Genomic DNA, 18,535 nt, shown 5'->3' with positions numbered 1-18,535 from the left:
AAGGAGGTGTTATGAAAATTTTCCTATATAATGCTGGTGTTTTAACCAAAGGGTCGGCAGTTTGAATCCACCAGGCGCTCCTTGGAAACTCCACAGGGCAGTTCTACTCTGTCCTATAGGGTCGCTATGAGTCGGAATCGACTTGATGGCACTGGGTCACCGGGTAATGCTGGTGTGCCCCTCACCCCCGACTCCCAACCCCTTCTGAGAGCTACTGCCCTAAATAGTTTCAAAGATTTTTTTTTTTTTAATCTGCTTTAGAATATTTCCTTTGGCAAGACAGCAGATTTAGAGCAATCTTTATGTATGTACACAATGCGGAAAGGACTTCTGGCCCCAAATGTATCTTTTTGTCCAGAGCCCCCGGCGCAAAACAATCCCAGTTAATGTCGTCATCATCCAATATAAAGGACAACGGGCTCAACACCTCAGGCAACAAAAGGCCTTCAGCAGAGCTGCCTTTTAAAAGCAAAGGCCAAAGAAAGCTGTAACCTGTGGCCTCCGTTCACCACCGGAAGAGTCTAAATGCTTTCCCCCTTTTGAATGGAGAACATCTGACTTTCCAGGAGAACAATCTCTCCCAGAAATAGCTTTACTTATAGAGAAGTAAAGGTCTTTCCCATGTCCCTGATTATAAAATGTGCCCTTTTCTAAACTGTTTTACAGCTAGAATCTCTAACTTGCCGAAACGGTGCCCATTTGTGCTCTTGTTTCCTGCTTCAGTGAATATTGTACATGTAAATAAGAATACGAGGCTTCTTTCTGAGCAAAATTCTGGTGTACTAGAATTTTCTGTGCTCCTTTTTGCATACACTTAGTTTTTAGTCTCAACATACATGGAACAAGAGGGGAAGGTGAAGGCGGCATTTGGGATTTAGTCAGTGTATTTGGTTAAAATGGCAGCCAAATCACATAATTTGACCCTCGAGGTAGTTCTTCAACATAAATTATTTGATGTAGCTTTGTACAGTCATCAAATAAACAAGATTCAAGACAACAGTGCCAGAGCCAAGCAGGTGCTATCTGGGGCTCCCAGTAATGGAGCCAGCTGAGTGAAGCCAAACATGCTGTCAGTATATTGGCTTTGGGCATTCATTCCCCAGAAAAAAGGAAACTCTGTGAGCAGCAATTCTTTTAAAAATCTAGCATGTGGCAGCTTCTTAAATGTGTATAAGTTGACTGACTTTCTAGCTTGCCTGTCCAGAGAATATAAATGCTAGGTTAAGAGTTGGCCGTCTTAATTGGCTTTTAACTATCAGCATGATGTATTAAATAGGTCCCTTTGAGAAGACAAATAGATATCATTATGTATAAAATGTAACACTGATAGGTACATAAAGATAATTGAATTCGCACACATATATACACTGAGATGAGAGGGAGAAAATAACCAGACAGAAAAGAGACAAAGAAAAGAAAAAAGATTGATGAGACCACCCCATCCGCCAGGAGGGCAGTGGTGGTGAAGGCCGCAACTCAGTCTAAAAGAGAGTGGAGTGAGTGCCCCCAACAGTCAAAAAGAGGTTTCTTCGCTCAGAAGCTCTGACTGAGTATCTGCAATGAGAGGGAGCTCTGCGTGGTGGAAAATTTAATGTTGAAAAACTATGGAACCCACCCTGAAGCAGACAAAGGAAATAAAGCCATTAAGATATTAACTGCATAAACCCCTGAAACCCTGTGCCGTCGAGTCGATTCCGACTCATAGCGACCCTATATAACTGCATATGAATGGCCAATAAGCACATCAAAAAATGCTCAGCATCATTAGCCTTCAGGGAAATGCAAATCAAAACCACAGTGCCATGCCATTTCATATTCACCAAGATGGTTAGAGGGGCACAGCGGTTAAGTGCTCATGCTGACCATAAGGTCTGTGGTTTGAATCCACCGGCCGCTCCGCGGGAGAAAGTGTGGCAGTCTGCTTCCCTAAATATTTACAGCCTGGAAACCCTGTGGGGCAGTTCTACTCTGTCCTATAGGGTAGCTCTGAGTCAAAGTCAACTCCATGGCCGTGGGCTTGGTTTTTTGTTTTTTGAAGACAGTTAGAATCAAAAGACAAATAATAAGTGTTACTGAAGATGTGGAGAAATTGGAACCCTCATCCACTGCTGGTGTGAATGGAAAATGGTGTAGCTGCTGGCTGTGGAAGACAGTTTGGCAGTCCCTCAAAAAGTCAGACATAGAGTGACAAATGATACAGCAACTCCACTCCTAGTTATACCTGCCCAAGAGAATTGAAAACATATGTCCACACGGAGACTTGCATACAGATGTTTATGGCATCTTATTCATAAAGGCCAAAAAGAGGTAATAGCTCAAATGGCCATCAATTTGTGAATGGATTAAAAAACAAAATAAAACACCATGCTATATCCATACAGTGGAATACTACTCAGCAATAAAAAGCAATTACATATTGATAGAGGGTGTAACATGGATGAACTTCAAAAACATTGTACTAAGTGAGTGGAGCTAGACACTGCTCAGTCCTGTGCCATCACAATTGTTGCCATGTTTGACCCCATTGTTATAGCCACTGCAATCCATCTTGTTGAAGGTCTTCCTCTTTTTTACTGACCCACTGCTTTACCAAGCATGATGTCCTTCTCCAGGGACTGGTCCCTCCTGATAACCTGTCCAAAGCACTTGAGATGAAGTCTCACCATTCTGGTTTCTAAGAAGCACCCTGGCTATACTTCTTCTAAGACAGATTTGTTCATTCTTCTGGCAATCTTGATCAATACTCTTTGCCAGCACCATAAATTCAAATGCATCAATTCTCCTTCAATCTCCCTTATTCATTGTCCAATTTCACATGCATATGAGGTGACTGAAAATACCATGGCTTGAGTCACGTGCACCTTAGTCCTCAAGGTGACATCTTTGCTTTTTAACAATTAAAAGAGGTCTTTTCTATAGCAAGGGAACTGGGTATTATATATTGATGTCCATGGCTATTTATGTGACTGTGGCTATGAAGAAGTACTAGGTTCTGTGATAGCATGTAACGAATGGTACCAATTGAAAAGTGCTGTTTAAGGGGGTTATATTTGAGCCAGAGACTGGAATATAAAGAGGAGTTAACCAGGCTAGGAGGGGAAGAAAGTGGGAGGAGGGAGCTCAAGGAAGCCAGGGGGTATAAAGAAGCACAGCACCTGCAGGAGTTTGGTCTTTGTTCTAAGAACAATGAGAAGGCCCTGCAGGCCTTTAAGCAGAGGGACAATACCAGATCGGCCTTTTTACAAGATCACTCTGGCTACAAAGAAGCTGGATGGAGTAGGCAAGAATGGGTACAGAAAGAGACACAGTGGGTGATAAGGCTAGAAAAGAAATTGGAGTTAGTAGAGTGAGGAAGCCTTGAATGTCAGAAGTCTGAGCCTTAGTTCCTGTGCAAAAGGGAAGTAATCAAAGGGTTTTGAGCACAGAAGTCCCCAGACCATCTAGGACAAGCTGAGAGCCAAGAGTAGTGGTTGGGCTCCTGTGGCAACGGCAGATCCTGCTGCAGTGATGTGCCAAGACAACATCTCCAAATCTGACCATAAAAATCACCTGGAGCACTTGAGAACGATGCTAATTCTCAGACCCTTGCCCAGATCCTCTGAGTCTGAATTTTGAAAGAAACAGCCTGGGAACCTGTATTTTTTGTTGTTGCTGTTTTTTACATTGCTGCAGGTGATTCTCCTGGTCAGGCAAATATCAAAGAATATTGATCCATACCATTTTTAAATCAATGTTTAGACCAGTAGCAAAGCAGAATAAGATATAACATGATATCCTGGCATATGACTACCCTTCCCTTCTAGTGGTGGTGATGTAACATGCTGAAAAGTTAGTGGTAGTCTTAAAACAAGAACAGATAAAAACAATTTGCAAAAGGTGTGCACAGGAAGACTTTTTAAAAAGTGATGGGTTTGTATAGCAATGGTATATGAGCCTCTATAGCATTAGCATTCAGGTACAATTCTTGGTAGAATATGAGTAATTTAAAACTGTGGAGCAGGCCCATATGATGTTCCTACCTACATCACCATATTTGGAAGATGTTTTTAACATAAATGCTCTTAGTTCAATGTTCTTCAGAATGACAGAAGTTTGTTTATGAGTGAATTTACTCATCTGAGTCACGTATATTTTAAGAAGCATGGCTTTATCACTTCTAAATAAAACATGGTATTAAAAGGCTAGATATAGTAGACAAAAACACATTCAGACAATTAAGTTGCAAAAATTTTTGTATGTTTTTCAGGAAGAAAGTTTCTAAGCACTAAGATACAGCTATCACAAAAAGAGCTCTATAACACGCAGGAAATGAAATTTTTTAGTGATTTCTGCTGAGTTTCCCTCTGGGAAGTGTCAATAAATCAAGTTTTCATTTTATTCTGCTTTAGGTGAAAGTTTACAGAACAAATTAGTTGCTCATTAAACAGTTAATACACAAATTGTTTTGTGACATTGGTTGCCAACCCTGCAATGTGTCAACACTCTCCCCTTCTTAAATCAAGTTTTATTGTAATTAATGTTTAAACAGAATAAAGGTATAGGGAGGCAGCCATCGTCTGAGTTTCTGGCTACCATATATCCCTTTCCCTCACAATATCTCAGAGAGGAGCAGGGGCAGATTAACCGGTAAGCAAGGTACCTACGGGCTTGGATTATCAAGGTATGCATGGGCTTATTTATGTTTACTTAGTAATCTGTAGTGTACAATTTCACATGGGTTTCACCACATCTTTGATCTTTGATGTGGTGAAAAACAGGTGAAATTGTGCACTACAGATTAGTAAGTAAGCAGAAGTAAGCCCTTGCATACCTTGCTTGTTAGGTAATCCATTCCTGGAGGGGAGAGAGGGTGAGGCCATTCCCAGGGAAAAAAGGCAGGAATAACCACTATTGCAAGAATATGTGAAGTAAACAGAATGGAAATAATGAGAAAGTTGACACACTCTGTAACATGTAATCAACGTCACTGAACAAATTGTGTCAAAATTGTTAAATAGGAGCCTAAATTGCTGTGTAAACTTTCACTGAAAACACAATAAAATATTATTAAAAAAAAATGTGAAGTAACTATTAGAAACAGAAATAGCTACCGATACATAAATATATGCTAAGGAGTCTGTAGTTAATTAATGAATGTTAGGCACTTATAAACAGAGAGAAAGAACAATATTTTAACTTGGATACAAGGATATAACAGAAGCAAAGCACTGTAGGGTGGGAAACAGCATGATATCTGTTATGGATTAAATTGTATCCCCAAAATGTGTGTTGAAATCCTAACCCCAGAACCTGTGGATGTGATCCTGTTTGAAAATAGGGCTTTTCTTTTGTTATGTTAATGAGATCATATCAGAGTGGTGGGTCCTAAACCTAATCACTTCTGAGTTATAGAAAGAGCAGAATAGACACTGAGACACAAACAGGGAAAAGACACCATATGAAGACAGATACATACAGTACCTAAGACAATATCCAAGGGGGAAAAAAATCAGTGATTGCTATTTAATTGCGGAACCTAAAGAAGAAAATCTAAACAGAAGCATTTACCTTTAGTCACACTTACCTTAAGGTTTCACAAATTCCTTAGTGAGAAGGGACTGGCATTAACAGGGGTACTACCACTCTATAATGTTTGTAGATTTACTGGTGTTGTTAAACATATTTCTATTTTGATTAATTATTTATGAAAGCATATGGGATTTATTCCTCAGATTGGGCTCAGTTATTGTGAACTAAAAATCTTTCTGTTCTTATATAAAAAAAAAATCCACGTATTATTCAAAAGAAAAGAGAAGAGAAAGATTGAGAATGACATTTAAACTGGATGGAACCAAATGACAACTTCAGTCAAGATCCTGGTACCATGGATGAGTACTGGATAAGTAACAATCTTTTAAATGGGTCTTGAACAAGCTTTACTTCTGTTGGAATATGCCACTTGCTTTTTATTAACAAGTGTCAGTCTTTCTGATTATTTCAATGTCTGTCTGCATTATAGCTACAGCTATACTCAGAAACTTGTTCCCAAAATAGCAAAACTAAATCAATCAACTTTTACTTTGAGCATCCTTCCTTTCCTGTCCAATGTGGTCACAGACTCAAACTTTTCAGTCTTTGCAGTAATAGCTGACCAAACACCAATAGATAATTGCAATTTATATTAATGTTTTGCAAATTCTGCTAAGAATAATCATAAACCAATGAGATTTCCACACTGGATAGTTATTATTTAGATTAGTTGACTTTTGACCAATCAGGCTACTATTCAGTCTTTCATTTAATTTCACTGTGGTAACATTTTACTTGCTTTCTCTAACATTTCTAACATAGATGACATAAGTTGAGGTTTTGCGTTATAAAGAAAAACTTGAAAAAATTCATCCCATATACTCTTTTATACAACCTCAGCAAATCCAGGCTTGAAATATCTCCAGTTATATCTCAATATAAAAAGGGACATTAAACAAAAACAAAAAAATCTGTGTGGTCCAGTCGATTTTGACTCATCATGACCTTATAGGACAGAGTAGAACTGCCCCATAAGGTTTCCAAGGAGTGGCTGGTAGATTCAAACTGCCAAGCTTTTGGTTAGCAGGCGAGCTAATCACTGCACCACCAGGGCTTCCAAAAGGGGCATTATTCTTTGTTTTTCAAAGAAAACTTCACTTACATGAATTAGTAGCATACGCTTAAATTCTAATTATTCAAGCAACAATGTTAGAAAGCTCCCACTACCAGCCTTTATTAACTGAAACATAAACAGAATTCCAAGAAAGGACAGTTCCATTGTGTCTAATCCAGTAATAGAGGGGAAGTGGTTGAGTCTCTGATAACTTGCTACAGATTCCTTAATCTAGACAATGATTACAATTTCATGCATTTAATTTGAACAGTGATAATTAGGTTGATTTCCAGATGACTCATTTTGTAAATCTATGGCTATTAGCATTCCAGCTGGAGTGGGCCATGTGCTGCCTTCCTGCTGACATCAGTGGAAATCTTGAGTCAAGATCAAAGCTACTTTATGCCTTTCTGACCTTTCTGCACAATGCACAGCGGGGCCTGATTTCCAGCTCAGAATTTTCAGATTTGCTTCACTGTTACCACTTGCAAACAGCCTACCTATAGATATTAACTGAAGATCCTACAACAGCTCCATTGGAAACCATCAGTCTTGGATTCTGGCTTTCAAGCTATTTCCTAACCCAGATCCCAAATTTCAAGATCTTATGTCTGGTTGGCTTACCAAGACTTCAGTGAATAGACAAAGACACCAGCAGGATAGTGTGGCAGTGCTCATTTTGCCCTCAGATAAGCCAGCCAAAAGCTCACTTTACTCTAGAGATCCACAGTGAAAATCAAGCTAGAGAGAGGTCCCTTACCTTGATAGCCATGTCTGGGCTGGATGTTTCTGTGGCATCCAAGGCCGTCTCATCTCCCTTTAGCAGCACACTCTCCCGCCCGACTCCTGGGGAACAAAAGAAAATCATTGCAATTTTGAGCCAAGTGCAATCAGCTGACATGGTTGGACACGTAACTCATTTTTACGGATTCCAATCTCATGTGAGTTTTGAAGGAAAGCTATGATGACCCACAGCCCCTTACCTACTCGGGAGCTACTGGGAAAGCTTCCTTTCAGAAGTCGGGTCAGTTAGCACTCCTCTGTTTTTAATGTCCAAGTGTGGAGTCAATCATATAAGTCCTGTATCTATGAGTCAGAATCGACTCTATGGCAATGGGTTTGGTTTGATTATTCCACCCAGAGTGATGAAGAGGTTGGGAGGAACTCCTCCAGAATCCAGGCTTCGTAGTGAGGTCTTGTTTGGGGCTTAAAGTAAATTCCCAGAACACAGAAATTTACATACATTCAAATCTAATTCAACACCCAATGGAAATGACTCCTAAATTATTCGCTCTCCCAGATTCCACACCTTGACTTCCCAACACTAGTGGAAATAACTAGGAGCTTACTATCACTTTTTAACATCTACGTATGCTACTGGTTTCTTTCTAAGCATTAAAAAAGATTGGTGTTCCTTCTTTCTTAAGCTGTCAGAGTGTCTCCAAGAGTGGACATTGGGCAAGATATAAGGTTTTCCTCTCTCCAACTTCAAAGAAGAGAACAGGGGCTAGTGTTTTGTATTACCTATGAACACAGCAAAGTGAAACTACCCTAATTCAGATGCAGGTATGTGTATGAATGGAGGTGGAATTGTCTGTTATTAGTAGAAAGTCTGAAGTAATGACAATAAAGACAGATTTATTATAATTAAAGTCATATCCTTAAAGGCTAAGAAAGTAATAGAATTTCTCAGGGTCTACTTCAACAAATAGATAACAAACGTTATAATTGCTATAACTGCTCTTTTAGAAATGAGTCCTTGCAATCTAAAGTATTAAAAAGATTGTTTTCTTAAACAGGTTAAAATTATGTATCTTTTTTGTTTGCATTATCAATTTCCTTAACAAATAATATTCCCTAAGAATAGCTCAAAGACAGTATTTATCTCAGACCTGTGTGAGTAACCCAAGTGCTAAAATTTCAACTGGCTAGCATTATGTTAAATCAGGGGTTGGCAAACTTTTTCTGTAAAGGCCCAGATAGCCAATATTTTAGGCTTTCTGGGTCATGCCATCTCTGTCACAACTCTTCAGCTCTGCTACTGCAGAGTGAAAGCAGCCACAGACAACATGTAAACATATGGGCATGGCTGGGTTCCAATAAAACTTTATTTATAGAGACAGGGAGTGAGCAAGATTTGGTCCATAAGCCATACCCTGACAACTCTGTACTAAATCAAGGAGCCAGAGACATGTACAAGAAAGACTGTTATGTTCTGGCATTTCTAGTAAGGATCAACTGGACAACCAACTGGCAAAAGATTAACAGTTATTTGTAATTACATGACACTTTAAATAAACTGACACCAGAACAATTTATTTTTAATACGCTAGCATTGGTTGTGCTTTTTTATTTTACATTCTGAATCCTCAACAGCCTCATTTTACAGGATATACATGTAATGGGTTACTCATTACAAAGTACAAACAGTTGTCTCTTTAACTAGATATCAGAAACTACCAGGTCACAGAAGTTTGTTGACTTGCCCTGCAATTTCTTCTCAAGAAACTGCTGCCCAGAGGTAGTCAGCTTTGTCTTAAATGCATACATCTGAGAGAGACATGCTTGCATTTAATAGACTCAAGTTTTAAGCAGAGGGAACCTGGCTGAGGTCCACAGATATTGGGTATCACAGACTCAAATCCAAACCAAACCCAGTGCCGTCGAGTCGATTCTGACTCATAGCGGCCCTATAGGTCAAAGTAGAACTGCCCCATAGAGTTTCCAAGGAGCGCCTGGCAGATTCGAACTGCCGACCCTTTGGTTAGCAGCCGTAGCACTTTAACCACTACGCCACCAGGGCTTCCGGGTATCACAGACAATCATATGAAATTAAGTTTATGTAATAGTTCGAATTATTGCTCAGCAAATATTCATTCCTCTCCTCTCCCACTGTGGGCAAAGTTTTCTTCCCTATCCCACTGATGTTTGCTTTGGTCAATGGGATGTTAGTGAATATAATGCAAGCAAAGGTTTGAAATAGGCCTGTGTGGTAAACTTGCCTCTTGCACGTCTGCTCTGAGAACTTGAAAGAAGGCAGGACAAGAATTGGTAGTAAGAAATTCCCAGTGGACCATAAAAGGACTCTTACGGACAATGATGTTTAAAAGTTATATTTAAATTATTATGCTGTGTCAAGATGTTATTCTCCCCTTACTCTCATGCTTTCAGTGGAGATCTGTTCACACTACTGTCTTGTGTTGGTGTTGTTTGATGGAAACTCAATGAGTCCCACTTTTGGACCTCAGGGTGGAAAGAAAAGAGTGGCCATGTGTAAATGGGAGCTCCCTGGGATCATGGAGTCTGAGGAGGACGTGGTGATAAGGATATTGGGGAGGATATAAGATTCCTCCCCCACCCCACCCCCCGTCACTATACACGGTAGGGCTGTAGGCCAATTATGTTTAAATATCAAAGAGCAGGAGACCCTGTAATTTTGCGGATTTGGAGATATAAGATGATTGACACTTCTTTATAGGAGGATGCTTTCCATTTCCTCACACCGTCAGTAGACGGGGGATACCTTAAAATGCTTACACACTTGAGATGCTTGCAGCTCTAGAATTTTACCAAAGGCTTTTAACATTTGCTTTCATGTTCAATATTCCTTATAAGAATTTCCACTGATCTCAGATCCATGATTTATAACTACGGCACATAAATGTAAATAACTTAGATGTATAATTGTAAAAGATAAACATTCCAGACTAATGTATTCTATTATGAATTATATAAGCACAACCTGCTTTGTTTTCAGGGGAAGAATCTACACTAGGAATCTGATGTATTAACTTTGATAACAGTATATGTATATACACATATCACATACGTCATGGATTGAATTGTGTCCCCCCAGAATATGTATCAATTCGTCTAGGCCATAATTCCCAGTATTGTGTGATTGTCTACCATTTTATCATGTGATGTGATTTTCCTATGTGTTGTAAATCCTAATCTGTGCCTGTGGTTAATAAGTCAAGATTAGATTATGTTAAAGAGAATTAGGGTGGGATATAACACCCTTACTCAGGTCACATCCCTGATCCGATGTAAAGGGAGTTTCCTGGGGGTGTGGCCTGCATCACTTTCTATCTTACTAGAGATAAAAGGAAAGGGAAGTGAGCGGAGAGTTGGGAACCTCATATCATCAAGAAAGCAGCACGGGGAGCAGAGCGCGTCCTTTGGACCCGGGGTCCCTATGCTTGAGAAGCTCTTAGACCAGGGGAAGACTGATAACAAGGATCTTCCTGCAGAGCCAACAGAGAGAGCCTTCCCCTGGAGCTGATGCCTGGCATTTGGACTTGTAGCCTACCAGACTGTGAGAAAATAAATTTCCCTTTGTTAAAGCCATCCACTTGTGGTATTTCTGTCATAGCAGCCCTGGATAGCTAAGACAACATACTATCTTTCTTTATACTGTATTTTCAAACAACTATTTTTCTCTTATATCCCCCTTCTCCCTTTGCTCAAATTCTTATTTATAACCTTTTCGAGGAGATAAGCCATATTTTACATTATTCTTACAATCCTTAGCAATACGACTACTGTTCTTATTCCATTTTTAAAAGACTGGATAACACCTTCAGGAAAAAAAAAAAAAGAACACATCTCTCCCAACAGGGAATGAGCTTGCATTTGCAGTTGATGAAATTGAGACTTGTCTACTTGCAGCTGAAGTAAGCTTATAAATACTCCACCAGGGACAGTTTCATAAAGATCTTTCAGGAATAAGTAAAATCAACCACCATGAAATTTTTTATTGCTTTTTATGTATCTTCTTACCTAGCTGCACAGTCATGTGAATAAACCCATGAGCCCAAGCTTCCAGTTCCCTAGTGCCAACATCTCTAGTCTCCATTCAAAGGGTACATTTGCTGACTTACATGGTTCCTCTCTTTGCCATTGATTTCTGTTGAAAACAGTGAGTGTGAGCGCCCATAGGGCAGCGCAATAAAAATGCAGGAGGCTGAGCTCAGGGCCTGACTGGAAAGGCCAAGGACATCTGTGAGGATCTGCAGGGAGAGGGATTTGGGCTTGTAGCATGGGGTTGAGTATAGTTACTCTGCAGACAAAATAGATGTGTGTTTGATAAAGGGATACCGGACATAATACTGAACAATGAAAAGAGCAAGGCAGTTAAGGTGGATAGAAAGAACAGCAAATGATGTTGGCGTTCCAGAGAACACTGGGTGACTATCTTAGTTCTGATCCTGGGTAGTATTAAAAATAATAAAAATAAAGGGCCGAAGGCCCAGAGGGAGAGGATAGCTCTGCAGGGGTAGGGGCTGGCTGTACCCAGACTCCCTGGAGTCACCATGCTTTCTCTAGACGAAAGTAGAATAAGAAAGAGAAAGACAAGTCTGAATGGATCTTTGTGTGCAAGAGAGTGAACTTAGTTCTAGCTCATCTGTCCACGTAGCTTTTTAGATATATTGTTGAACAAGTGGGTGATAATGATGGTCATTAAAACACTGCTCACCAGATACTTCCAGTTCTTTCCCCTTCCGCATATATGATAGGATCTCACTTTCTGACCATAGGACTAGTTCTGGCCCATGGGCTGCGGGCAGCAGTGACATCTATCACTTCTGGGCTGGAGAATTTAATTGCTGACGCAGGATCCTCCAGGACTCTCTTCCCCTTTACCATGGTGACTGGCAGTGTTCTGGATAGTGGTGTTTCTGTTAGTCTGAGACCCAGTATAGGGGTAACACAGAACAGAGACACAGCCAACCCACGATTGCCATGTAATATGAGTGAGAACCAAACTTTTACTGTTTTAAGGCACTAAGACTTGGGGTTGCTTATTATTGCAGCCCAGCCTTGAGAGAGGAACAAGCCCCTTTAGATTTGTCTTCCTCATCAACCTCAAATTTCCCATTGTAGAGAATTCTTTGGATAAACCTGCTGTGTTCTAGTCTCTATATCAGTCTTGCTTTTTGCTATTTAAATTTTGTCCCCTCAACCAGTTATAATGGCCATAACTCCTACTCTTTCAGGGCCACTCTCTGCTTCCATTGTGCCCAGTGCTTATTGCCCAGGTTAGTTGCATCTCATGAAGGGTTTAGGGTTTAAAGTCAAAAGGCAGAATCTTGCATAGTCAAAACTGCCTTTGTAAATTACTTAAATTACCCATAAAGTACCATACAATACCATACTTCAGTATAATATAATACCATAGTCACTTTTTGTTCCAGCCTTGGGACAGATCTCAGTTTCTTCTGTTAAGCACCAGATGATGTTGGCTTGTATCAAGGATCATGTTTTACAAAAAATAAGTATCTTGAAATTCCATAATTTCTTAGGGTTTGAGATGCTCAGACTATGAGATACAAGGAGCTGGGAGTGACTGCAGGAACAGCAGATTAACGACTCCCTTCCTGCCCTCACACTTGGATGTATCATTTAGGATGCTTTTGGCTACAGGTAATACCAAAAACCCAAACCAAACCCATTGCCATCGAGTTGATTCCAACTTATAGTGACCCTATAGGACAGAGTAGAACTCCTCCATAGGGTTTCCAAGGAGTGGCTGGTGGATTGGAACTACTGACCTTTTGGTAAGCAGCTGGGCTCTTAACCACTGCCACCAGGGTAATAGAAAGCCTACTTAATGGAGGTTTAAACAAGAGGTAATTCATTAGCTCACATAACAAGAAGCCCCAAGGTGGTTTGGAACCAACAAAACAAACCAATAGTCTTTGAGTTGATTTCAACTCATGGTGACCCCATGCGTGTCAGAGTAGAATTGTACTCCATAGATTTTTTATTGGCTGGTTTTTCAGAAGTACATTGTCAGGCTTTTCTCCTGAGGTACCTCTGGGTGAAAATGAACCTTCAGCCTTTCGGTTGGCAGTCAACCATGTTAGCCATTTGCACCGGAGATAGTTAATTCAGTGGCTCAATGGCTTCATGGCTTCAATTTGCCCTCTTTCCAATACTTTTGGCCTTCCTCAGTGGTCCCAAGATGAAAACATGAAGAGGCAAGAAAAGGGCAAATTCTCCTCCCTTAGCCTTTTTTAGGAGTAAAGAAGTCACTGCAAAGACCCCTCCCACCCACCAAGATGTCTTCCCTCAAAGTCTTCCCAACACACCTGACCACCTAGAGTGTGAACAACAAGGGGAAGAGGTTGACTGTCAGAGAAGCACCCAGTAGGTTCTGCCACATGAGACATACATGCAGATTGGAATGGCAGGCAAAATCACCTATGCTTTTAAAATTTTTATTCTTCTCTCATTTTAGCTAGAAAAAATACGCTCAAATTCATTTAAGTTAAATACACAGATGATGCTGGGACTCAGCCTTGCCTTTTGGTGCCAGTTCCTCCATGATGGCTCCAGAGTTACATCTTCACTTCCTCCACTATGAATTCACAACTGATCATTTTTCCCAATTACTGGGACACTCATTAGGGAAAGAAGTACCCTCGAGTATATTTGACACACTTAATTGTTAAGGCTGCTTTAGTGGACCTTATCAACTACTTGTAAGCCCTTGTGGGCAGGGACTGAGTCTGATATACAATTAGTGTCCCCTAAGTGTCTGGTGGCGCAGTGGTTAAGAGCTTGGCTGCTAACCAAAAGGTTGGCCACTCCATGTGAGAAAAATGTGGCAGTCTGCTTCCATAGGGATCACATCCTTGGAAACCCTATGGGCAGTTCTACTCTGTCTTATAGGGTTGATATGAGTTGGAATTGACTTGATGGCAACCAGTTTGGGTTTTTTTTTTTTTTTTTAAGTGTCTGTTATTAGAAAGGAACTCTGGTGGCACAGTAGTTAAGAGCTATGGGTGCTAACTAAAAGGTTGGCAATTGGGATCCACCAGCCACTCCTTGGACACCCTATAGGGCAGTTTTATTCTGTCCTATAGGATCACTATGAGTTGGAATTGACTCGACGGCAATGGGTATTTTGGTTAATGGAAAAGTGTTGGTTTGGAACAGCCAGGTTTGGGGGATAGGAGCATCAGAGTGGGGAATGGGTTAGGGGAGAAAGTGCTTGAAGAAGAAAAGAAGACACTAAAGATGAGAGTGGAGTCCCTGGGTCATGCAAACTGTTATCTATAGGCTACTAACTGAATGGTTAGGGGTTGAGTCCACTCAGAGGCACCTCAGAAGAAAGGCCTGGCAATCTACTTCCAAAACATCAGCTATTGAAAATGCTATGCAGAACAGTTCTACTCTGACACATATGGGGTCGCCATGAGTCAGAATCGACTTGACGGCAACTGGCTAAAAGTGAAGATGGAAGGCATTGGAAACAGTCGCACTTCTGAGTTGAATCGTGCTAGACTCTGAAGAGCCAAACAGACTGTTGGTGGCCCTGTCCTCTGGAGTCAGGCAAATAAATTACTACCTCCCACCTAGCATTGTCCTAGAATGATCAGGGGCTTAAGCTTAGTTTAGTAAGGCCTGGTGGCTCTAGACATTTGACAGCAAACCCAGAGATAGGAACTACATGGAGATACAGTTACCACACATAGAATGTTTGAGTGGTGAGACCCTGAGCACTTTGAGGACAGGGCTGCCCTGCTCACCAGCCCCACCCCTACCCCCCCCCCAAGCTTTCAGCCAGCACAGTGACAGATGACACATAGTGGGGGCTCATGAAATATTTCTTAAATTAAACTGGAGTTGGAAGGGGTCTTGAGGCTGCCAAAGCTGTTTTTCTATCAGAGTAAGGGGTCATCCAATGGGTGCCCCTCAGCCTCTATGTGGCCTTCTCCTAGATACACTGCTCCCCTTTTCACAAGGCCACCCTCACTGGGCAGTGGAATAGACGGTCTAAAGAAGAGTTGAGTCACAAACATTTTGGGGAAAAAAGATCCCAGATGATGACCTACACAGCCTGGCTTAAGGAGAGAATGAACATAGAGTGCATGGCCCTCGACAGCTAGGGAGTGTCCCTTTCTTGTTTTCTGGAACTTTGGTGGCACCCCTCCAAAGGCTTCCAACCTTCTAACCCATCCTGATTATTTTCTTCCTCATTTCTGCCTCAACCCTCATCAGTTCATTGACGTAGACACAGCCATGGGGCCTCAACAAACTCTAGAGCCCAGACTTCCACATTTCAGTGAGAAAACTAAAGATCTGAGATGGAAAAGAATTTGACCAATGTGTTACACAAATTACTGGCTGACCTGGGGCTGAAACAGACAAGATTGCCTGATTTCATAGCTCAGGGTTATTTCTGGGGCACAAATTATACCAACCCCCTTTATACACCAAAAGGAGACCCATTGTGAAATCACTTTGCTTCATCATAAATGAAAAGAATGGGGTTAGGGCCCGTGTCCCACCGCATCTTAGCTCTCCTTCCTCACCCAGGTCTCTGCACAGAGAGCCTTGGAATCGAAACTTGGCGAGGTATTTCTCTTCCTTTTAATTGCCTTGGTTCCCAATAACCCCCTGGGTTTTAAGAACCTCACTTTGCTCTTGGAGGAGTTCTCAGCAGAATGAACATTAAAACTTAGCGGAACTTAGGAACAATGATTTGCCTTTAAACACTTGGCTTTGGGAAACCCCACCCAAGGATAAGCTGTTGGGGCCTGCTTCCGCTGGATGGGAAACCCTGCCTAGGGGTTGGAGGAGTAGGGCAGGATATAACCCCACCTCAGCCCAAACCACTCCAGGTGGTGGCTCATCCTTGTTCCAGAGCCCCAATTTTCCCTTCCTTGGAAAGATGTGAGCCCTGGTGGCACAGTGGTTAAGAGCTACAGCTGCTAACCAAAAAATTGGCACTTTGAATCCACGAGCTCCTCCATGGAAACCCTATGGGGCAGTTCTACTTAGTTCTATAGGGTTGCTATGAATCGAAATCTACTCCACCACAGTGGGTTTGGTTTTTTGGTTTGGTTTGGGAAAAATGTAAGGCCAGACCCTGGGGCCTCTAGAAGCAACTGTGACTGGGGAATTCCCCAGTCTCCCCCACCACCAAGGAGCTCATTAGGAAAGAGAAAGGTCCACCTTTTTGATGACAAGTTACTTTCTTCAAACTCACCCAGAGGTTGTTGGACTCCTTCCCCCACCTATACTTCCTGAGTCAGAGAAACCTGTCTGGGTACATCTGAGGAACTGATTTAGGGAAACCAAAGGTGGATAACAGAAACCCCAGTGTCTTGCCAAGTATGCTCCCATATTGACTCAACACCATGGCTCTCTCAGCCAAAATGGCGGCAGTAATACCAGTAATGACAGCTATATTGTACAAAGGTTTTTTTTTTTTATGGGTCAAGGTATATGCTTTATGTGTATTATCTCATTTAATCCTCATACAGCCTGATGAGGCAGGTACAATTATTATCCCCACCTTACAGATGAGAAAACTGAGGCTTAAATAAGCTTAAACAACTGAGCTAATGAGTGATGAACCGAAATCTAATCCAAGAAGCCTAACCCCAAGCGACTCGACTAACCAGTACATTTTATTACCCAGAAGATTAATATTTCTTTTGTTTTTAGAGATAGGGAAACAGGAAGCTTGAGGACACATTGGAAAAAACAAGATTCTGAGAGGGGAATTTTTTCCCTACCATTCCCATTCTAGCTGACTTTTGAAGCTTACGATGTGCAGATCAAACAAAGGTTTTTTAGTGGGGCCTCTGGAGAGATACATAGACAACGGCTGGCACTGAACCCAATCCAGTGCAACTTAGCAAACATTTACTGAAGGTTTATAGGACCTCCCTGTGGCAAATGGGATTGGGGCACTTCTCCTTTCATGTAAGAAAAGCTTTAACACATGGTCCTGCTCCCAGAAAAATCTGGTTCTGTTCAAGGTGACCTGAGCAGCAGAACTCTGAAAGAAGAAGCAGATTAGGACTATAAATGTACCTAGTGCTTTTGAGCTCTACTTTGGGTATAGGCATCCTACAAAGAGCGTGGAGAAAACTTTAGGTGATCTGAGAGACAACCATGAAGAGAAGAGGAAGAGGCTTGCAGCACCCCTGGACTAGAAAACAGTTTGGCTAACCTTGAAAACAATATGCTCAGTGAAATAAGCCAGACACAAAATGATGAATGGTCTATGATTTCACTTGTGTGAAATATCTAAAAAGAATAGGTAAATTCAGAGACAAAACGTAGATTAGAGGTTACCAGGGACTGGGTGGGGATCGGGGATGGAGAATTATTGTTTAAAGTGTAGAGTTTCTGTTTGGGGTGATGAAATATTTTGAGAACAGATGCTGGTGAGGGCTGCACCACATGGTGAATATAATTAATGCCATTGAATTATACACTTAAAAACGGTTAAAATAGCAAATTTTATGTTATATTTTATCACAATAAAAATTAAAAAAAAGAAAACAGTTTACTGATTCTATCTGATATTCTCCCTGGAAGCATGAGTTAAGAAAGAACAACAAAAACAATAATGGTAATAACAATAGCTATAATTTCTTGAGTGCTTATGAATATGCTCTTCATTGCCCTATATTTCATGTGTATTACCTCGTTAATGGTCAAAACCCCAAATAAAGTAGGTACTATTTTTATCCTTATTTTCCAGAAAGCAAACTGAGGTTTAGAGAGATTAAATAACTTGCCCAAGAACACACAAGTAAGGAGAAGATCTGGGATTTGGACAAGAGCTCTCCAGCTCTAGTACTCACGCCCCAAACTACTGCCAATATGCAGTTCTTAATCCCCTCTGCTGACTGTGGTGCTCTTGGTTAGAAGAGCAAGAAGGAACACCCCTCCTGAGATTGAGAACATACGTGCACGTGCCTAACTGCCTGCCACATGCATGTGATCTTATGTATCCGCCCTCCCACACACATGCATACACAGACACCTACGTATTATGTGTATGCTTGTGTCTACACGTGCACACCGCATATGCACACACCTGCATAACCCATGCACACACACCCATGCCTGCCTGCACACGTGTGCATATGTGGGTACGAAGCT

General features: G+C 41.2%; 1 protein-coding gene across 14 annotated transcripts in view; it reads right to left on the bottom strand.

The window, feature by feature from the left end:
* Positions 1–18,535, bottom strand: part of PALM2AKAP2 (PALM2 and AKAP2 fusion) — a 578,232-nt gene that overhangs the window by 138,694 nt on the left and 421,003 nt on the right. For all 14 annotated transcript variants that reach the window (XM_049896006.1, XM_049896008.1, XM_049896011.1 and 11 more), the window contains one exon: positions 7,383–7,468. In XM_049896006.1, the coding sequence (XP_049751963.1) occupies positions 7,383–7,468 (86 nt within the window). The remainder of the gene's footprint in view (positions 1–7,382; positions 7,469–18,535) is intronic.

Source organism: Elephas maximus, chromosome 9, assembly GCF_024166365.1.
Source record: "Elephas maximus indicus isolate mEleMax1 chromosome 9, mEleMax1 primary haplotype, whole genome shotgun sequence".
NCBI classification, from domain to species: domain Eukaryota; kingdom Metazoa; phylum Chordata; class Mammalia; order Proboscidea; family Elephantidae; genus Elephas; species Elephas maximus.
Note: the sequence above shows the minus strand (reverse complement) of the source record. Positions and strands in the feature narration are given on the sequence as shown.